The sequence below is a fragment of the Frieseomelitta varia genome, unplaced genomic scaffold, assembly GCF_011392965.1.
Source record: "Frieseomelitta varia isolate USP_RPSP 00005682 unplaced genomic scaffold, Fvar_1.2 scaffold_167, whole genome shotgun sequence".
In the NCBI taxonomy this organism is placed as follows: Eukaryota; Metazoa; Arthropoda; class Insecta; order Hymenoptera; family Apidae; genus Frieseomelitta; species Frieseomelitta varia.
In genome coordinates, this window is record NW_025109383.1 from 377806 (window position 1) to 402913 (window position 25108).

At 26.5% G+C, this 25108-nt stretch overlaps 1 protein-coding gene across 1 annotated transcript in view; it reads right to left on the reverse strand.

Annotated features, from left to right (window-relative positions):
• LOC122538560 overlaps positions 1-15173 on the reverse strand; it is a 47644-nt gene extending 32471 nt beyond the window's left edge. Inside the window, exon 1 of the mRNA XM_043672755.1 lies at positions 14951-15173. Within this exon, the coding sequence (XP_043528690.1) occupies positions 14951-15076 (126 nt within the window). The 5' untranslated portion in view covers positions 15077-15173. The remainder of the gene's footprint in view (positions 1-14950) is intronic.
• Positions 15174-25108: the final 9935 nt, after the last annotated feature.

Sequence of the window (25108 nt, forward strand, 5' to 3'; positions counted from 1 at the left end):
AGAAGGGAGGAATCAAAAGTCGACCACATGTGACATAAAAGGCAGAAATCCACTTTCCCCCCGATGGCCAAGGCTCGAGATCGAGATGACCTCAAGAGATGGGCATTTTCTATTCACGTGGCTTCTCTCTCTCTCTCTCTCTCTCTTCTTATTGCTCGTCGTATCTTTCTCTTTCCCTTTTTCACAAGAACCAGCACACTCTTCCCGTATCGATTCGTTTCCTTTTCTTTCCTCTTTTTTTTTTTTCTCTCCCCGGTGTATTGCTCTGGAAATGGATTGCAGCAGATTTCAAAAGCGCGCGGTTCCCCCTTTTTTTTTCAATCCTCTTTTCGAAGGCCATATCTCATTTGTACGCGCGCCACGGGGAACGAACAAGGAAATTTTGTAACGCTCGTTTAGATTTTAGATGGTCTGTTTAGAACGGGAGTTCGAGAAATCATCCTCCTACCTGAGAGATAATCCAACGATCTGCGGCTCTCGTATCACTATATTTAGAATGCGACTGGTTTTTCACAATATGCAACGGGATAGTACAATTGTTTTATTTCAATGTTAACCGAGCATCCTTCGGCTAAGAATAGAATTTCATTTTACAAAGAATTATAGAACTGTTCCATTTGTAATTGACGAAGCATAAATTTAAAATTACTGGAAGTCTGAAACTTTAATACTGAATGATGGATATGTAAAGAATTATAACGAATGTATAATGCATTAATCTTTAAATATATATTTTTCGATTTATGTTGTCTCAATAACTGTTAATTTCAATATCTATAGCAATATTCTAGTATTTTAGACAATAGAGAAAAATTTAGAAAGATAAATGGTTGAACTATGAATTTCACAATATAAAATTATCTAAATATTCAAAGTTATTACAATTTTTAGATTTTTCTAATTTTGGATCAATTCTGGCTAGTTTCTTACGCGATATCGGCATACAAAATACTTTGCAAATTATTTTTTCGAATCGCGAGGAAAATTTTCGAAGTCAAGTTTATTTTTTTTGAATGAAATCAATCATTTTGAATATATCGATCAATTTATCCGATCATTTGAAAATAATATTTTAATAACAATAGTGTCAATTTATTTGTGTTTGTCGAAAAACTATTGATTTTAGCTTTAATTTTGTGAAAATGTATAATGCAAAAGATAAATAAAGATATGTATTATACTTATTCTTGTATTTATGATATTCTTATCTTTCATATCATAGATTTGAATATGATATAATCTGTTATCAAGAAAGATGAAAAGATTGTATCCTAAAGACTAGAATCAGAATAACAACTTAACTAATCTTAACTAACCAATTAAAGATACATTATAATGATATTATAATATTATATATACAATGTTATACAATACAATATATACAGTACAATATTATATATAATTACAATGATATTATAATATTATATATTATTAGATACATTATAATATTACAATTATATTATAATATTATATTATATTATATTATATTAGATATATTATAATATTATATATTATTAGATACATTCTAATATTACACTTATATTATAATATTATATATTATATTGTAATACATAGATATATAACAAATATATAAGAATATGTTACAATAGATATTTGTTCACTTTTAAATTATTCTAACATAAAATACAACTCAAATGATTCTCTATTCAATTTTAACGTGTACTATTAATAAATATTTGTTCACTTTTAAATTATTCTAACATAAAATACAACTCAAATGATTCTCTATTCAATTTTAACGTGTACTATTAATAAATATTTGTTCACTTTTAAATTATTCTAACATAAAATACAACTCAAATGATTCTCTATTCAATTTTAACGTGTACTATTAATAAATATTGACAAAAAGAATAGCTAATATTGTAATAATTAGGTGGTTGAAGAATCTACAGAGTTGCTTTAAGTGTATTAAATTGTTGAAATTTTAGAATGATTGAAATATATATTTTTATACCACATTGCTCTGTACAAATTTTATAAAGCATCAGCTACTTATTAAAAATGAATATGAAACTTGAAAATGTGGAAACTTAACGGTAGAGAAACTATTCGTTAATCGTAACTGCTGAAATATAAAAAAACATAAAGTTTCCAATGAAATTGCACTGGTAAGTGGCCCATTATCTACCAAATATTTCAATATAGTTAGAAAAGTAACAGCTTTTGCGCCGAGTTCGCTTCAAACGCGAATTAAATCCCTGATTGATAATCAGTTCTGAATTTATTGGGATTGATATTTCAGAATTACAGTCGTAAATCATCGGGATGATTAATTGTACGTCTAAAGCGTCAGTGGCGAGCGATGCAAGTACCGAAGATAGATCGACGCTATTCGTTCACGCTTGCAATGCGCAACCGACTAATAGCAAATCCCAGAATCAATGATGAACAACGTGCGATAGAAAACTCCACCTGCGAATACTTCTACGAGGCTCGCGAGGCTAGAAATTACCAGAGCCGGCGTGTAAGATCGGAAAAGTACATTCTTACGTTGAGAAATGTATGCACTACTTAACACGTTGTCGATCGGTGAAAATCATCGTTCTGCTCGCGAGTGCCCAGCAAAAAGCAAGAGCCGTTTCAAACGATTAAGCGTAAGGATTTATAGTAGAAATCATTCGAAGTTTTCAATAGTTTGCCTGACACGAAAATATATTTTCCTTTGTAGGCGATACTCACTTTAATTCTTTCTCCCAAAAGATTAAAATTGTATAAATTTTCTGTCTCGAAGATTTGTATACGAGTTTGTTTGTGCTTTTGCGTTTAAAGGTAAGATATTTTACTTTTCTAATAGCAAATATTTGTGCGTTAAAACTAATATTTTCAATAAATGTTTCTGAAATCTAGGTTGAGCAACTTTTTTTGCAAATATGTACGTTGCATAAAATATTTAACTATTGTAACAAAATTACAATGAAATTATTTGATTGTTATAATGAAATGTAGTAACTTCTCTTAGATAACACGTTTTAGTTGAACGTTTCCAATTAATTTTTTGTCTGATATTAGTTTTTATAATAAAATTATCTAATTTTGAAATGAAATCTGTTGAAATTTTATTTAACTCTTTCTATGTACACATATCATTTATATTTACACGAATAAGGTATTTGGTATTTAATTTTTATAATGAGACATAGCAATTTTTTTATCTCTCAGTTAAAATTCTTCTATTATTATTGAACTATTTCTGTATATAGTATTATCATTAAAAATTAGTATTATCACTAATATAACAAGTACTAATAAATATTATATATATATATATTAATAAAATATAGTATTATTACTCAAATAACAAGTTGCTATTTATCTCTTTAAATACAAAAGTATAATCAAAAATAAAACTGTAAATTAATTTCAAAGTGAACCATAGAAAAAAAGATGCTTAATTATGATAGAATTAAAACTCTTCCCTTAAACTTTTTAACTTTATGTAACGTATATAAAATGGCGAATACAAAGGATACATTAGCATAACTAATTGCAGACCTCAAATCCTCAAAAACGTGTGGAACGTCCGAGGCGTAATAATTTCTCAATGTTAATGCGATAGCGGCCATAAATTCTAATTACAACGACGAAACGTCGAGTTCGCTTTCAGAATCACGCACCAATGGCAAAAATCAAGGAAATGTAAACAGCACAAGCAACAAAAGAATCGTCTCATTTAGAGCGTTAAGCAACTGTGTATGAAATAAGACATCTATTCTATAATTTATTTTGCAATCTATGATTTATTATAAATTATTGACACACACACACACACACATATTTAAGATGTCCTGACATTGAAACAAATATTAATAAATCGAAAATAAAAATTCTCTCATTTATTTGTTCGTTTGTTATTATGCTTTATAAATACATTAAGCAACTACTTTTACTTATCACTTCAAAGCTTTCTTCATTAATCATTGCAAAACTTTTGTTTTTCCGATATATGTATTTTTATATCCATTAAATTATTTTAAAATTACTTATAAAAATGTTCTCCAAATACTAAAACTATTAATTTAATGAATATAATATTAAATATTCAAATGATATTTGTCGTAAATTTCATATTTCTAGAAGAGAGACAATTCTTAAATATTATTATCTTAATAATATTGAATTATAATCTCAAGTATTATTCACAAATGAAATACAACACATATATATTTAACTCAAATCAGTTCCGCGAGTTTTGTCTTTTTCTAATACTTTGAATAATTTGACTTTCCTCATTAACGCCTTGTTTTTCAAAATGTTTCTACCGCGAAGCAGTATATATGTTTCATCGAGATTTCGTTTCAGTGACAATGTTTTGTTGCTCTAAACGATATATATACAGAAATTGCAAGGTACAAAGAGGGTTAAGGGGTCAGTTTGAAATTTAAAAAAAAATCGATCGTTTTTCTTTTTGTTTTAAATAGTAGTTTGAAGTCTTAGAAATAAGATACAAAAAGTCCTAGGCTTACGACTTATTTTGTATAATATAATGTATAATATTTTGTATAGTATAATAATAAATCCGTGTAATGTCCGTTAAATATGTGTAATATTTTGTATAGTATAATAATAAATCCGTGGATATAGAATAATTGAATTTGTATCACTGTTTACAACTTTAAGCAGTATTATAAAGTGTGAATTGTGTGATTCAGATATTACTTTTGGTGAATCGAATATTAGGGGACTTGGATTCGATTTAGTTGTGAATTGTAAGAACTGTGAGCCGCGATATATAAGTAAAAAAAAGTAAATAAAGGATACATATGAAAAATGACGTTCTGAAACTTTAAACGCGTTTCTCTCGAAACTAGATTTTTAGAAACGGTGTGCAAGACATCTCGGAATCTAACCAACCGATTACCGTGAAACTTGGTACGTATCTTTAGCGTAACATTTACTAGGGACTGAAGATCGAAAATTTTTTAATTTTAAACAATTTCGAAAAATATAAACAAAACACGTAGAAATTTTTGGCATAAATTCGATAGATCAGAAACAAATAGCTGCCATTTTCATAATTTTCACATAAATGAAAATGTTGGATCGTCAATCCCTAAAGAATATTGTTTACTTTTGAACTTTCTTCGCCTTTTTATTGCAGCTAATCCTGTTTTGCTGAAATCATGCACACCGATAGACAATGTAAAAGGATGCCGTTAAAAAGTTAAATAACAGCCCTCTTTTTTTCTTTTTTAATGCTGCTTTTTATAGTTCATAATGTGTTAAAATAAACCACAAGAGTTCATGTCAATCAAATATGTACTTTCTACTAGCTCTTTTACTAACGCCTTTCATTAATTTTTATATTAAGAATATTTTATTAATTTTATCTTAATTATATTATATATTTAATTTTAATTAATTATATATAAAATATTAATTTAATTGATAATTTAACCATAATTATATTTTATATTATTTATTGTTGTTTGTTTATTTTTTAAAAAATAAATTAAAATATTATATAATTTATATATAATATATATATAATATAGTATATATAAAACATATAAAAATTTATATTAATATTATTAATAATAAGGATATATAATATATATAATATATATAAAAATATAGTATATATAAAACATATAAAAATTTAATATTATTAATAATAAGAATATATAATATATATAATAATAATAATATATATATAATATAGTATATATAAAACATATAAAAATTTAATATTATTAATGATAAGGATATATAATATATATAATATATATATAATAATATTCAAAGTATTCGTAATTTTCAGGCCCGTCAAACTGTCCTGCCCCCTTAAAAAAAAACATTTTCTAATTTCCCAAGACTTTCTGCTAGAATTTCGGCGAATCTCGCCACTGCAAGTGAACACACGGGTGTGTGTGTGTGTGTGTGTGTACGCAATTGAAGACAGGTGAATATGGGCGTTATCCCGATAGGATCTTGCAAGCGACACGGGTGCACGCGCATGCACCGGGGTCACGGCGGATGCACCATAGATGCATCATAGCCGCTCGCCTCTATGGCAACCAGAGGCTATAGTTACACAATCCTCGTAGCCTGCATACGGACGATACCGCAATTTGCGAGGCGAGTGTTCGTTCGCAAACCACTTTGCGTTCTGCTATTTCTTCGACGTTTCCCTAACCGGATGCTCGAGCCACGTCTTTTCATAAGCTCGTCCGCGATGTTTTCACCGATTGACACGAAACGCGAATGTGGATAACGATCCTCGGTCGGTGCACGCGATCCCATTGATAAAATTCGACGAGTTTGTATTTTTTGTGTTGTATACGTTTGTACATTGTACATTATGTTTATAATTACTTATTATAAATTATTATAAATTTGTCAATTTCACTTTAACTCGTAAGAAACTATAGTTCAATTCTCAGCTCAGTGTTTTCAGTTGTTCAGGTGCTTTTAGACAAAGAATGTGAGACTGTGCTATTTGTTGATAATGATATTGTAATCGTGAGTGTTTCGTAAATCATGGTGAATGAAATTTAAAATACCTTGGTGATTCTTCAGTTTTAGAATGATTTCAAAACTTCGTGTGTTTAAAATCTATAATGGCACCTTTGAGTCTTGAAATACAGAGGAAATACGTTCGAACATGTAAAATAAAGTCTTGAAGATGAAAATTCAGTATTTTTTTTTAAACCAGCATACGCAATATCAATACAATAAATTAACATTAGTATACTAATATTCAAATTATTTTATTATTTCCTATCATTGCAAAATTAAGTATTGAAGTGTATTTTAATCCAAAATCTAGGAATCAAACTGCAAGGCAATTCATCGATTATTGTATAATGTAACAGAATAAAATATATTCCTCTGTCTTAAAACAGTTTTTATCTTTAACATTCAGTTTATTGTTTCTCGATAATAATAACTGTTGAAAATATAAAACAACTGAAATTTGAAAACGTATTATATTTTCAAATTAGCTAAAATTAAATGCATTCGACTAATTTTCAAATTCCATTTTCTCGAAACTCGGAACACTTATGTTAAATATTCTACGATTATGTTAAACATTCTACTAACATATTTTGGATGTTTTACGAGCATAAATAATGCAATAACGCACGTAATAATGTAAGTTATAACGTGCATACCTATATACACAGAGATTTCGTAATATGTCGCCAAGAATTAGAAGAAACTTCCTTTTTTGAAAATCCAGGGAGAATTTAGAACCAGGAAGTATTAAGAAATCCGTGTTTAATAACGAAAAGAGCATGTACTTCTGGGACGCAATATCTCGAAAGTTCTATCGAACCATAGTAATGTGGGCCAAACGCAAAACCGGTTGCTCGTTTATACACGTAAGTCAATTGCTACTATGGCATTTGATGGAGTGCAGAAAGCTGATCATATATAAGGTGTCCAAAAATATTGGTCAAATTTTAACAATATTACGTGTTAATGAGACCAAACAGGTGGTCACTATAGAAGTTCGTATAAATTTATGTCTGAAAAGTTAGAAGCGTTCAAAGATTTGCAGGCAAAATTGTTTTTACAATTCGCAGACAGATATAAATAATTCTGATTGACGTTCCTACAACCTAGGCTCGAATAAAATATTTCAGAAGTGATGAATTTAACAAACGATTAAAAAATGATTATTTATTTTGAGTATTTAGTTCGAACTAGAGTATTATACAGATAATCTTATAATCAATAATAGAATAAATTTTTTACTTATTCGAGGCTCAAAGAGGATAACATATTGAATAAAAGAGGATAATATATTGAATAAATATATCAAAAATGTATGTTTGCAAGATGAATGCAATAAACATTCAGATTTTTGATAATTTCAAGCATCGAAAGATTTAAGTGTAATATATTAATAACATTTGACTTGGTGTTATTAAATGAGAAATTGATGAAAATGATTCATTATTTCAAACCGTTACTTGTTATTTTTTTATTTTGAACGAAATTTGCCCAATCCTACTACAGCCTTAAATCGGTCTATGAAAATGATAAAAACAGGAGACCAACTTTGGGAATATATTAAAAATTTATTTATTATTATTTCTCACGTGGTAGGAATATTCGAAAGAATTCGAAAATCATTAATTCGACGAATGGAAGACTGTACTTTTGGAGAAGGAAGAGACTACGAATATTTGTTCCATCTACTATAATTAATTACAGATTAATATTTTTTTGAAAATAACTTGAAAAATAGAACCTAGGCAGAGATCTGTTTCATTTAACACGTTTTCTATCAGATATATTTATATATATCTATTTATATATATTTATATTTGTATATTTATATATATTTATATTTATATATTTATACATGTTTATATTTATATATTTATATATATCTATTTTATGTAAATTCTTCGTACAAGCTAAACATTTTCTCGTTAAATTCTATGTCAATATATTCAATATGGTTTAATATATTTTATACATTAAATTTATTTTATTCAGTATATATTGAAAGTTACACAAATTCCTATGGCTTTGTGTTTCTTCCATGTATGAGAGACTAACAGAATGTGTTAAATATTATAACAGGTATTGTATTTTATATTACTTTCATTTCTGCATTTTTATACCCTTAAATTTTCCATAAATGCATAAAAATCCGCTTTAATCCTTTGAACACCTATAAGTTTTCGATAAAGCATTTTTGAATATAATATAAACTTTTTTCTTTCACTTGACATGTACTAATTCACGTAACACGTAATAATTACACGCAGAAAGTCACTAACACGCCCCAATTTTTGCAGGTACACCTCATATACATTGAAGAATACGCAAAGCGGATTTATTGTACACACGAACTTCAAAAAAAGAAGACGCACGAAATTGTAATGCAGCTAATGTTTATAGCTATCGTTAAAAAAAATTTCCAGCGGATATTCTAGTATTAACTCATGGTTAATTTCTTCCGCTGGTTTTTTGTGTCGTAAGGAAGTCTACGTCTACCTGAGAATTATTTCGTTTATTCTAAAAAGAATTTTATACGTTTCACGAGAATGTAACGAACCAGAATAGTTGCATACCCCTCTAAAATTATTGTCGATTATACTTTAGTTGGTAAGGAATTCATTTTTCTGATTATAATTTGCAGGATATGAAATAATGCTTTTCTTCTCGAATATTATCTTTTCCTGCACGGTATGGTGTGAGGAAAGGATTGTTAGAGTTTAAGAGAAACATATAATGTTTATTAATAATAATAAAATGAGATGTTGTTTTAATTTAACATGGACGTTTAAATCGATATTTTCAATGTAGAATTTTTCTATACTTTCAACAGTTTTCTGTATTTTCAATAGATGTACTAGTGTACTTAGTGATATATTAGCAAAATACTAGTTTATATTTTATAATTTACTAGTTTAGAATAAACTGAAGTGTAAATTAAAATATAAGTCGAAATAAATATAAATAAATATAAATAAATAAATATGAATTGAATAAATATAAACTGAAATATAAATTGAAATAAATATGAATTCAATAGATTAAAATCTGAAATAAATTGAGATATAATATAATGAATCCATATTTTTTCTGTAAATAAATAGTCCTTGTGTACATATAATATACTACTAATTTATTAGTTTAGAATAGATGCAGATATAAAATAACATAATTGAAATGTAGTAACAAATTAAAAATGTATATACGTGTCAGACAAAATGAAATAAGATAAGAATATTCATAATTTAAATATTTACAAGTACAGTATTCAAACGAAAGCGAAATTAGATTATATCAGAAGATAATTTTCTTACTGCTTTGAAATGAATATAATAAATATATGTATAGCTTGGTATGAATAATTGTTAATATTAATGATGATATTTTTAAATTAATTTTTAATAAAAAAATTAATTTCAAATTCTATACTCTTCTATCGCTAATTAATTTTTGTTCTTCTACTTGAAGTATAAAATATTTTTTATATATTTTTTAATATTTTGTATAATTGTACAAAATATTCTTTTCTACTATATTCCACTCTAATAATTGAATGTTATCATTTATTATTTAAATTAATCAACTTGATTGTCGAAATTATTAATATTATTAAATATATTGTACCAAGAAATCAATATATATATATATATATATGTGTATATCTTCAAATATATAAAATTGAAAGTACATAGAACATGCTTAACACATGATTTTCATAAACGAATAAAACAACTTTACTTTTGCGCTTCAAGTAACACTGATTGTGAATTCTGTTAGATACATATCTATCTCTGATACTTTTTCCAACGTAAATTTGTTTTTAGTTTCTTCACTACTTTACTTTCTCCTTTGTACTCTCCAAAATATACCCATCTTTGGATAAAATTCAATAAGTTATAAATAATGAAAGAAGTGTAAATTTCTTTTTCATATATTTCGGATCAGAAATAGGAATTTTTAAATTACATTTGTAAAATGTAAAGTTAAGAAATATTTATAATTAACATTCACTTAAAATTCAATTAGAAAATTCTATATCCTCTATCCTGTCTTGCACTTATTCTTCATTAATTTCTTTTTCATTATATATTGTTGTAAATAAAATTTATATAATTATAATATTTTTTAATTTCGAAGGTTAATAGTTTCATTTAACTTAAAATTTTATACTAATTAATTTTTTAATTTCTTTAAATTTGCAATGTAACATTTTATAAAATAAGCTATAATTAAAATTATTTATGAAATTAAATATAATAAATGTAAACGAAAATATAATTATATGATAAATATAAATAAAAATATAATTATATGATAAATATAAATAAAAATATAATTATATGATAAATATAAATAAAAATATAATTATATTACAATTCATTGAAACGAACGAAATACTACTTCTTTCATTTATTTCACAATATGCCGTGTAAATTCGTTTTAGTCCTTTATTTCATATCCTTCTACTTACGATATCGCGAAATATCTATAGTATTCCAGATATACTATAATATCCTACGGAATAAAATATTCCTCGCTATTTCCATGGCACATCGTTTCAATTTTTCACAACACCGATCACAATCAATCGTTTCTTAACTTCCTCGCGTGTCTTTTCTTACAAAATTAACCAGATATTAAAGGATACGATTAAACGTAGCTCTTCTGCAATCACAATTCTGCAATTATAGGGTTGGCCGTACGAAATACGAAGTCGAACTTGTCGTTACTCCTCTGCTGTTGAATCACAAGAACTGATTGCGAGACACGAGTGTCCAGTCGAGTTCAACTTCGCGGAGAAGACGCGACCAGTCGGTATTTGATGTCAGCGACGAGGTCAGGTTTTGAGGTAAAACCAGAGCCAGGCCTTTGTGAAAGAGTTGGACGAATTAAATCGCGTGGCGAGTAAGTACGCGACTGTTCTTACATCATCGGAAGAGTTGGCTCGTCCCTGACAAGATGTTTCACGTTTCAAGCTTTCGATATGAATTTATCTTCAAATAAACATAAATGCTCGTTTCTGTTGGTTCTAATAGCTTTAGAAATAACGATTACGTTATTGTTTGTTGAGGATAATTTATAAAAAGTTCAGTTGTGCTTATTATTAGTTAATAAACTACGAGTTTCTGTGCATTTTAAAGTTCCTGTGTTAAGGAAATAGTTAAGGAATTAAATAAGGAAGTAAATTATAACACCAGATATTGGCGTTATAATATTCTATTTTTTATATTTTATAATATTCTATTTGAAGAGGAACAGAATTTTTAATAACGTAAAATTTCATTTATGAATTTGGTGAACTTCTATTATTATCTTTATAATTTTAAATATATATTAACAATTCAACATCAACGTCAAAATACTTTAAAACAATACAAATATTATTAACAAGATAGATGAAAGTATACATTTAATAATATCATTTAATTTTTAGTTGCAATTAATAACTTTTAATTCCTATGGTTGTATATTACGAGAATTTTAAGAATAATGCTTACATCTACTCAACAGCATTATTTTTAATAAATAATTTTAAAAAAGATTTAACTTTAGGAAGTCAAAATAAAACGACATATTTTGCATGTTAAAGTTAAATCAACTGACAGCTAATAAGATTTTATAAAAAAATCATAATAAAAAAGTAATTTTTAATAAAAATCAGTGTTAAATAATGTTGAATTTCTCCTTTATGTGGCGGAATAGAAACTATAATAATAATATACAGATATAGGTCACAGGTTTGAAAAATTGTGTTTTTTCTAAAAGTATTATCCATTTAGTTTTATAGTCAATTAAGTAATAATTTCACTCTCTACTTACAGACGTTTTCATAATCTTAAAAATCTCATAACTTTCTACAGCTATTCGATCGTGCTAAAATATTACACTTAATCACAGTTTCTTGGTGTCTCGTAATTTTATCCATGAACTTAATTCTCACTAAAAACATCAATAAATCAAATTATCTATCAATTTTATTTTAACTTAAAATCACGTAACTAGTCATTTTATAATTGCGTAAATAAAATTTCAATGTAAAGTAAAATGTAAAACAAAAAATAAATACGTTAAAATTATTTTTATGTTTAAATACGTTAAAAATGAGGCAAAGATCTACATGTTAATGTTGTTTCTAGAATATTTTTCTGTTATTCGTTGAATGATAGAAACATATCTTTTAGATTTTTCAAGTAGATATAGTAAGCTAAAATACATCTTTACTATATTTGCATTTCATACTTAATTTAATATTAAATATAATTTATATATAATTTTTTGACTATACAGTACAACAGTAGATAATGTAGAAACACATCAAGAAAATTATTACTGATATTAGAAAATCTGTGTTTTATAATTTTATACACAGATATATTCACATGAAGAAAATTCTATACATGTGTACATCTTTATCTCTCTATCTTTAGAAAAGTCCATGTAAATCTAAAAAACATCCACTTTTTTAAAACATAACTCCAAAGTGTAAAATTTAAATATATATTAATAAACAAAATGTACAATAAATTCTTCTCAGCGAAATAAAAAAATAATGAATCAAGTACCTATATGTAAGTATAAAAATCAAAGTTCAATAAAAAATTATTTTATATAAATTCACAGAATCTAACTACCATAAAAAAGATAATACATATAAATGGGCATCTTTATTCATCTACTTGTTGAATACTTCACCTACTTATTGTCCCATTAATGTAAGCACAGAATAATTATATTAAAATAATGAGAGAAACAAATGCATGAAGTTAAGCTAACTGAAGAAAACATTCTATAACTAATATTACGTACAACGTATGCACAGTAGACATACTGTGTTGTAACAAGTATTTTTCATGCAACGATAAGAGGAATCTACAAGTAATACGAAGGAATACTGAATGACACATGAGACGAGCTATAGAAACTTACATGCTGCTTATTGCATATATCCTATATCGTTACATAAGCGGCCGGTCACGAATTGTAATTATCAGCCAGCCTGTGCGAACTTTCTCTGTACGGTTTTTTATCAGAATGAACACGGCCTTAGTTGCGTTCTCACCTAATAAATTTGAGACGTGTATGTGTACGTACATGTGCATATATACGTTTTATTTTTGAAAGTAGAACTCGATTCCAAATGTATGTTTATGTAATTGTTTTAAGTAAAGTGACCTGTTATATAAAAATTGGCATTTTAAAGACGACTTTTTAGAAAGCAGGTTTATTGTTATAATTAAGAATTTTGTAAAACTGCATTAAAATTACAATTAAGAATTTTGTAGAACTGTATTAAAAACTTTTTTAATTAATAAAGTTATATAGATATATAACTTTTATAAAGTTTATAAAGTTTTATATATAAACTTTTAAAAATTGTAAGAGATGAACGATTATTTTTAAATACACGATTTTCTATGTTGTAAAAATTATATTCGCTGTGAAGCAAATTTAATCAATGAAATGAGAATTTAATAATAAATTGAACAAAAGTGAATATTATTAGAATATTTATAATCTATTGTACAGATTATGAGACACGAATGAGATTACTGCAAATTAATTAATAAACTGAATGTCGCTGAACAAATTTATAATTTAATTTGCCTATTTTGCAGTATGCGTTTCTTTTTTAAATATTTATTATACATTTTAATATTCTTACTATACAGCTTGCTTTAATATTCTCAAAGATCTTAATATTCATCGATAAGAACACATAATTTAACAAGTAACATTTTTATCGTATTTTTGTAATTCTTATTTTAGAATCTTTATTCTTATTTAGTAAAGTTATAACTATTTATGATTCTTCTTGAACTTCAATAGCTATATAATTATATATATACACATATTTGCTCAATATTAACATACTTTCATCACAGATTTATTGATTTCTTTTATTAATAAAACCTCTCACAATGAAGTCAATTGAAGACTTCAGCAAATTTAAATAGTATGACGTAATTGAAAAGGCATAATAGATAATAAATTTTTATAGTGTTTATATAATATATGTAACATTGTTAAAAATTGAAAGTGAAAAAGACTAACTAATCTTTCAACAATTATTATAATCATTATATAATTATTATATCTTACATATTTTCATAATACAGAACCGAGTATTGCACAAGTATGTAATTTGCAATTATAATGCAATTTGCAATTATATGTAGACTGCGGATATTTATGTAAGTACTTGTAGAAAATGTACGAAAAACATACAAAGTAGAATAGAAATAAATAGAAATAAAATAGAATATAAAAAAATATATAAAATATAAAATAAATATAATATATAAAATAACGTATAAAATATAAAACTGTATTCGTCTAAAATAATAATAATAATAATTTAGCGGACGAAACAAATCTCTGTCAGTCTCTCACTTATAAAAATATGAATTTATATAAATACCGGCCATCTAGGAACGTGAAATACAATGCTACTAAATATAATGTTAGGACTTACCTTTCCGGGAGTGGGTGAGGGAGATGTTGAGTTTAACCCCTGCTGTAAATGATACATTTTTGGGGTGAACACAGATGGAGGTGCACCGAGGCTACCCGGGGCGACAGCCACGCTCGTCATGGTCATTTCCTACGATGAACGCAGTCCTCGGCTTTTTCGAACCATCTGTCCACGGCCTTCTGCGAGCTTCGTTATTGTTCATCCTCGTACCGTGACCGCTGCAACATAAATGTTCAACTTGAGTCGAATCTTGTTTGTTACTGTATGTTTAATTTCGCATCAACTGCTGTGGTTGTTAGTGATATTATTAGTGAAGCTATGAGCTCCAGAACTGTGAAACTGTGATTGAGAATTGAACCTATCCACCTGGTTTCTGGATGGACTCTGAATTATATATGAAATTTCAAGAACATCAGACTGCATTATTGCTGGTATAACTGATTTTACTGACACGTGCACTTGATATAAATATAATAATATAAAGTGAAATTTAATAAATTTAGAAATTTAGAAATTTTTAGAAATTTTTAGAAATTTAATATGAAATTTAAATATAATAAGTCACACAAGAAATTATAACAATAATTATAATATATTGACATATATAACAATATAATTATAATATATAACAATATTTATATAACAATAATTTTCTTTGTTTTTCTTAATTGTTCCTTCCCCTTTTGGCAAAATATTTTCCATTAATTTATGAATTTTCACTGGTCAATGCTATTATTCAGAATTTTATTATTAATATAATTATTATTCATAATTGCTTTTGAGATGTCATTCTATTTTCTTGGAGGAAGATGACAAAGTATAATACATTATTGCATGAGACGGCAAAATTCTTAGGGATTGTTAATCTTCCTGTCTCACCTACTTAATTATTTAACTGCCTTTGAGTCAAATCTTACATTAACAAAATGAATGAAAAATTCTAAAATATAACTCAAGGAGTTATTTTAAATTCAGAAAACTTGAATGAATGAAACTTATAATTAAGTTAATAAAATAATTTAAGCTATTAACTATGTAGATAAAACTAACACTGGAACTATAAACTTAATGAAAATATCCAATTTATAATTTTTTGCAATAGCTTTGCAGATTTACGATATCACATTTTTATCGATTTGAATGATTTTATGAACATCTTTCTATTTCTTGCACTCTAATTTCTCTGATAATTTTTATACTTAACGTCGATAGTTGTCGATAGTTCTAAGTGTTAAGAGATGGCGAGTATACTCGTCAAACATAAAATAAATGATTATTAATACAAATAATTAAATTGTTTTTGAATGTTAAAATTTTTAAATTGTTTAATAGGAGGTAACTAACAATAAAAATTAACTTGGAATTCGAAAGAGATAAATCATTAAGATAAAACTGTTGAATGTCATACATGCTATGTGTTAAGTAAGTGATTAAGTAACTTTGAAGGAACGTTCAAAAATTTAGCAAGTTGTTACGTAATTCAGGTAGGAGCTTGTTTAATAATCATAAGATACTTTACGTATATTAAATGTTTAAATAATGTTTAACGTTAGTAAATGTTTTAATAATGAGGTCATTCTGTAATAAACTACTTTTATTTCATATTATTGTTCCATATTGTACAACAAATATCTTAATGATTAAACGTACAATCAATTTATTTTTGTGATTTATATTTATGATTTCATTTTAAGTTGTTTTTAAAATTAAATTGAATTAAGCGGAGTGATAATTAGAAATATTCAAAACATTTATACTTAATTTATAATGAATGTGATAATTAGAAATATTCATCATTTATACTAATTTATACGTGTAGTTTTGTTAATTTCTTTGTAGGGAAAGGAAATAGTAAAGTGTAATTACTGAATTTTTATACAAATTCATATTTTTGAGAAGTATAAATAAAAATAAATATTATAAAAATATACTGCGTGAGTTATCTGCAATAAATTGCATAAAAATGATTCAAAATATTCATAATCAAACTATAAAGCTATTTTTAAAACACATAAAAGTTACCACGGGAGGTTTGTAGTGAATTTTAATATTGAAAGTATAATTTTAACTACTCAATATGTTGATAACGAACGGTTTGTATTTTTCATTTAAGCACAAAGCTACATAAACACAAAAGAAGTACGAACAATTATCTTACAAATGAATGAATAGCGACAAGTGAAAGACTGAAAGCGCATTACGTTTTCCTTTTATTCTTTCGTGTAATGAAGCACTGATATAAATACAATGGGAACAACAGTTATAATCCCATAACCAGCAATTCAATAGAAAATTTTAATTAGAAACGTGCTTACCTTTGTCTTTTCATTTAGCCACGTTGCAAAGCAATTTATAAAGCAAAAGTAATAAATGCACAGGGCATTATTACTTTCACTCTACAGAGAGTGTAGCTGAACAATCTTTTCGAGATTATGTCCTCCTCTGTAGTATATTACTTTCATTGATAAAAATAAATTGCATTTATATTTTCTATTTTGCTTATCAGAATATAATGATGGAATTATGTAATGAAATAAATAATAATAAATGAAACAGAATAAGTCATTTAACAAGCTTTTACTTAAATTATATAATAACTTGCAAAAGTTTTATAGTATTTTTTATAAGATTATAAAAATATTTTGTCTTTTTTGTTTTGTACTTTAGTTTAATGATAAAATTATGGACTAAAGTAAATAGTAATAATAAAATAAAATGGAACAAAATAAATACATAATGAAATAATAAAGTTCTATTGAAATATTAATAAATTTTGTATTTTTTGTGTCGCACTACACAAAATTACGGAAAATTAAATTATGAATTGAAACAATAGACAATAAAGTAATATGGATCCAACAGAATACTTATGTTTTAATTTTTAGCTTCTATCTAAATTGTAGTGAAATATTTGCATTTTTTACAGTGTAATAATGATGTTATGCAAATTAAAAGAATTAAATCAATACTAATTAAAATAAAAGAAATAGTAAAATAATAAAGCTCCAATGAAACATTTATTTCTCTCATTGTCTAATAAGTTTCTATCTAAATTACATAACAATTTATCGAAGTTCTGTAATATTTATAACAATATAATAATAATAATAAAATAAATAAAAATAATTATTTCAAACTCATATATAAAAGAAATTATTAGATATTTTTTCATTTTGTTCAATTTTGTACTTTAAAATTTCGTATGAATATGTAGAAATTTGCAGTCTATTAAGAATCAATTTATACATTCAGAAGTTTTTCCAAAAACACTTGTAATTAGAATATGGATATTTATGCAAATGCAAATCTTTATAATCACAATTACAATAGAAATAGATACTTGATTCCTTCCATTTACTAAACATTAGAAACTATAGATATTTTACTATTTACTAATTACTATAGATATTTTATATATTTTTCAGTCTATTTTTTATAAATGCAATATGAAATCAAGTGTTCGACTTTGGAAAGTTGAAGGTTGATGCACTATCTTTCACAGTAATTATTTAAAATTAAAATATATACATCACTCCTTGGGAGATAATGACTTACTTTTTAACTGAAATTATATTATTGATTTTCAGCCAAACAGAGAATTATTTAACATTCAAGAAAAAACTTCAAAGTAAAATGCGAACTTCGAATCTTACTTCAAGTTCTCTTTACACTGATTTCTCGCAGAGAAATCGTCAGAAATCATCCGTTTGCGAGCAATATGAAGCACGAAGCTGAGAGGACATCTCTCGCGCGCGTTGCCACGAGTATAAAATCACATCGAAATGGCGATTTGTTAAGCAATCATTTCGATCGTATTACGACACTTCACAATGGTACCGTGTAATTCCACTCTCGCCAGGAGATCGCAATTGCACAATTTTCGTCGCGCCAGACGAGACATTCGGGCGGATCTAGAAAGCGTCTAGCTAGGAAATGCTAATTTACCAGAGTTTACTGGTCTTACTGTTACGTGCATCAGGCCTCCGCGAATATATTTGTCTAATCCGACGATCTGGTGCAATGAATCGAGGACTTGTCTCGCCGTGATACTTGAACATTAACCAAACGCTCACAATCAATTTCCAATTTTTAGTTTCTATGAAATTATAATTTTTAATTGTTACACGTTATTTAGTATTTTCTAATTTTAACAAATTTTTGATAGTAACTTCAACTGATTTGACAAATAAATTAAAAAATTTTGATTATTAAATTATAATATTTAGCTTGTGTGAATTTTCAGTTTTCAATCTGTATAAATTGTTGATTGTTTGACGCACATTTTAATTCCTTAATTTCCAATTCCTGGTTCGTGCAAAATTCCAATTCTTCCAGATCGTATAAATTTTCAGTTTTTAATGTGTGTAAATTTTCAATTCTCATAATTAGTTTGTGTATATTTCCATTTTTTTTAATTTACGTGAATTTTTTATTCCATCGATTTATGTAAAATTGTAATTCTTAATATGTTACAATTAATTCTTTACATTTCATTATTCATATTTTTTAAAATCGTGAAACTATATAACACCACAATTATTTTATCCATTTCATACTTGTACATATTTTGATAATAAAATATTTTCCAATTATCAAGTTCTTAAAAATTTTTCAAAGGTCCAATTAAAATTTTTCATTTTTTAAAAAGAAAAGAAAAAGAAATAAATCGCTTTAATTAGAACTCGGTTTATAAAAGAAAAAAAAAAAAAATCGCATTTGGAATTCCTAGTGAAATAGATCCGGAAAAGAAAGGAAAGAATTTGAAACCTTTACGATGTAGGTTGACACGCCTCTCGTAACGTCAGCGGCGTAGCTATATTTTCGATACTACTGTTACCTCGATACTACTGTTACAGGTGAGATTCATTATGATGCATCAGCATGTTGCTGACTGATTTTTATTTGAGAATCATCGTGACACGCATTTCACTTGGTTAATCTCATTGCCGATGGCTATTCGTGTAGATTTATTTTACTGACCTTCATTTCATGTACATACAATTCTCATTTTTTAAAAGAACGACAAAATATGAATATACGTATATTCAAGAATAAAGATTTACATGCTTCTGAAAGAAAACCTTCAAAAATATTTTTAACCGATTATAAAATTTGCTATATTACATCGAGATATAATGAGAAATTCAATCAATAAAATATAAATAAAATAAATTCAATTTTTTATGTTACCTATACTGTGTATTGCATATTATATAATATGTGTGTACATTACATTGTATCTTAAAATTGTTGCGCACATATAGTACATTTATTAATATATTAATTTTCTGGAAGCATAATTTTACGTTGGAAATTATGGAAATTTGGATTTTAAATTATTCATTTCACTATCAAATGACTAGTAATTTTAAAGGAAAAATAATATAGCTCTTAAAATTAGGCTTATTTAATAATTTGATATAACTTTCAGTGTAATATTTTAGTAGTGTGGAATTTGGTAATATGATAGTTCTATTTTATTATTAGACTTTGAAAATTTTATTTCAAATTCAAAGTTGAATTGAAGTTGCAAAAGCATATGTTTGTATTTTCGCTTTTTATTTCTTTTAGGAATAACAAAAAAACAATTTCCCTCCAATGAAGGAAGTTAAATGAGTACTTTGATCATAATTGTGATAATTGTAAGAACATAATAGTAGTATTAATATATTTGTAAGAACATAATAGTAGTATTAATATATTAATTTTCTGGAAGCATAATTTTACGTTGGAAATTATAGAAATTTAGATTTTAAATTATTCACTTCACTATCAAATGACTAGTAATTTTAAAGGAAAAATAATATAGCTCTTAAAATTAGGCTTATTTAATAATTTGATATAACTTTCAATGTAATATTTTAGTAGTGTGGAATTTGGTAATATAATAGTTCTACTTTATTATTAGTATTTACTATTTCAAATTCAAAGTTGAATTGCAGTTGCAAAAGCATATGTTTGCATTATTTTCGCTTTTTATTTCTTTTATGAATAACAAAAAAACAATTTCCCTCCAAAGAAGGAAGTTAAATGAGTACTTTGATCATAACTGTAATAATTGTAAGAACATAGTAGTATAGTCATAATAATAATATATTTAATAATTATATGTAATGTTATATTTTCTTTTTCAATGAACAAGTATAACAAACGTCGTTATTCCTTTTCATTAACTAATGAATTAATATCCAAAATATTATAGTAATTGATATTTTCAATATAAATATACTTTCCTGGCTAACTGTATATCATTTAACATAGTTGTACCAATAAAATTTTTGCTTTAAATACAAAACGATCAAAGATGAAAATTCTTCATTCGAGATAATAAGATAAATATCTAGGTAATAAATGTTCCATCGAAGATAGATACCTCTCGACTTCAGGCAGATATAGCAATTACATATAGTAGCTGCAAAGCAAGTGAAAAGTAATAAAGCAAAATCGACAGCCGGCAAGACTGTGTCTGAGAAAACAAAAGACAGGGACCTCAACGCGATTTTATTTTCGCAGGTATCCATTTAACCAAAGAGAATATGATCTCGTTAGGTGGTTAAGTGACCCGATAACGGTTCTTTTGAGAAACGGTTATCGACACGCAGAGACAGAGGAAACGCAAGGATATATGTAAAACAGTGGCGCGAAAATTAAACAAAAAAAAAAAAAGTGGAAATGTCGCAGATAATATCTATATTATGGAAATGATTATACTGAATTTGGTTGTTTCTATTTTTGGCAGAGTTGGGTACATTTTATTTGAAACGAAGATAAAAACTGACAATTCGAATTAATGAGTTATTTCCTCTATTTTTATTTGGAAAATAACATAGGAAAACTAATTTCATCTTGCGTCCAAATAATCCCTTATTTGAGTGACGTTGAAATAAAATAATAAATAATTTTTGCACAAAACGATTTATCCGCACAACAAAGTTGGAAGAATTTGAGAAATTGTTTGTAGCAACAAATACATGACGAAATAAAATGAAAACTATATTTTATTTGGTTTTGTTTGGTAGCCAAATAATGAAACATTTTCGAGGGAGATTATCCCGAAATTACTTCAGTAGCATCGAGTCAAATAAGATGTATTATTTAAATAATTATTTTCAAAGTATTTTATTCAAATAATATCCAACTCTGTTATCATACATCTCTGTAAGAGATTGAAACAGAATCTAAGAAAACATCCAAATCCAACAATGACAAAAAAAAAATTATAAAATTTGAAATACTTTTGATTAACGAAGCGAAATTAGAATGATTAATGGAAAGCATCAAATATTAAAAATATATGTACGTATACGAAATATTTTCTCTACTTTTCAACTTTATACATTTTCTGATATGGTATTGTAGTTGTGTTTTAATCTTATTTATCACTTTTTATATCTTGCAATAAATATTGAATTAATATACAATATTACACTCTTACTATATGTATATATTTTATAAGTAATATTGAATTATAATGTTGCAAATTTATAATGTAAATATATATACACCATAGAAGATTCGTGAAAAAGATTCATTCTTCCAAAAAAGTTCAAAAATATGAAAAAGATTCAATAAATTATATCTAATCCTTTCAGTGTAAGATTAAATATAATTTATTTAACTAAAAAAGCTTCAGTTTGTTGCAAATAATGTTAAACACTCTTATTATTATATATATTAAATTATTACCCAAAAATAAAGAACGGAGTATTGTATTACAAAAATAAAAATATAGAGAAAGTCGACAATTCTGTGAACGTTCTTATTAAAGGTATATTGAATAATATTTGTGTTTCAAAGATGTATTGTATTATCAAAAAGAAACTTGACCAATTCCCTTTACTTTCAGTTCCTCCTATTTACCACTCTAAATGAATAATTTGAGATTTAAAACAGAATGAAACAATAACACAAAAGATACGAGATTAACAGAATACATTTATTCATTAAACGAGCACGTAGAGATTATTTTTGTCAAATGTCAAATGTGTAGCATTATGTAGTTCTTTGTAGTGGTACTTAACTATGTAGTGCTTCCCTTTCCGGGTACACCATAGTGGGAAAGTGGCAATGCAAAATACAAAAATATCAATTAATTTCTCCTTTCACGTAGGTGTTTTCTAGCCAATAAAATTACACGTTTAATGCTTTCATTGTAATATTCTTGCAAGTAAATCGCCATCTCAAAAAAGAACCCTAACGTATACCAGAGTTCGTTTTTGTATATCTCTTTAACACTTTCACTATTAGTGAAAAAACTTACAGTATCACTGCTCTAGTAATTATCAGAATCGGGAACCTTTTATTTAAAAAAATAAAAAGTAAGAGTTTGAAATAATGATTCACAATTATCAATTTTTTATTTAAAGTAAATTCTAAAGTAATTTGTCATTTAAGTGGTTTATTAAGGCTTTATCTTGTGTTCAAATTAAAAAAATCATTTAATATTATTATATTAATTATAAATAGTATTTAAAATAAAAAATAAACGTATTTACAGAGATTATTTCCTACACAATTTCACATTGATTAATTTGAAATAATTATTTACTTTTCTACTGAAAATTGAGATATTATTCAAAATATTTATCTAATTCTACAAATATATTCACGATATATTTCAATTATTATTGACAAAATAGCTGAATTAATATTTGTTTCTTCTATTTACGTTTCTTAAAATACAGTTGATGAAATATTAATTCACAAGCGTGAAATGTTACCTTAAATAATTATTATTTACTATTATTTCAATTAACAATTGCGTATGTTTCAAATAGATATTAACATGTCTATTTATATACATGACAATCAAGTAAAACAAATATTTCAAATACCAAGTTATTAAGTTACTAAATTATACTAACTTATTTCAATGAAAATATTTCAGTTATTATTTCCAATGTTTTTTTCACTTGAAATGTTTTCACGAGCGTGGAGGTAGAATGAGATAAACGGAATTGTAAATTTTGCAATTTGTTAAAACTGGCTTTACAAATTCCCCGTATTATCGTGTTGATGAACCGCAATGTGAGAATGGAACGCTTCCCAACGTTTCCAACGAGAATACCACCGTGTTCGCGAGGGGAAAAAAAAAAAAAAATTGGCAGAAACCGCAACCGGCGCAAAATAATTCCCGGCTTAATGGCCAATTTTACCACGTTTGCTCGTCAGAAAAAGTCTGCGGGGGAAGCGTGGCCGCGCGCGTATCGATTTCGTAAGAACCGGAGAAATCGGCGGCTGTTTTACGGCTCACCTAGCCGAAACAGTTAAAGATGTTAAAACAATCAGAGAAGATAACCCGGCTTGATTCAGAAACTGGCGATTCGGTCTTCTTTTTTTTTGTTTTGTTTCCGTCCGACGAAAAGAGAAAAAAAAAAAAGAAAGGAGAGAAGAGGAAAGTACAAAAAAAGAGAAGAGGGGGGAGGGGGAGGGGGAAGAAACGTTGCAGGAGCATGAAGAGCAACAGCGTAAACGCCATTTATCTCCACTTCCACGCAAAGCGTTTGCATCCTGTTAATCGTATTTTTATCGCTCTCATTCTTCTTAATGGTAGCGCGAAAAATGCTTAATTAACTCCTCTCCTGAGGAGAGCTCTTTTTTTCCTCAGTAGAAAATGGCGAATTAGCATTGCATCGTGTGGGAAATCAGTCGTTAATAATAATTTCGCAGATATATATTTCACCTGTCGCGGTTCTTATGAATCATCTTCCTTCGAATTTCGTATCGATGAATTCTCGTAGACTATATTTTATTGCTGTCTTTTACGAACTGTTATCTCATTTATAAATATTAATTTCTCTTCGTATCATCGTTACTCATATTTTACTATAACTACGCTCGTGTTATATTAATTTCCATTTGCAATTCCTCATCGTTATTGTAACTTGTGTTATCAAGAATTTAAGTTTTCTTATTTAAATTCTGATGTCAGGCGTTGTGTCACATTTTTTATGTAACGAATCTATAAAATTATGAAGAATTTTAAGTATCTTTCTTAAATAAATATTTTAAGGAAAAAGTGAGATCCTTTTTCAATTTTTTTTTAGTATTTCGTCAGTTTAGAGTATATTCTAAATGAAAATGGTTTGTTCTATATATAGAGAATACATAATGTTTCTAAACATTTAAAAAATGTGAAGAATATTTAAAATCATTAAA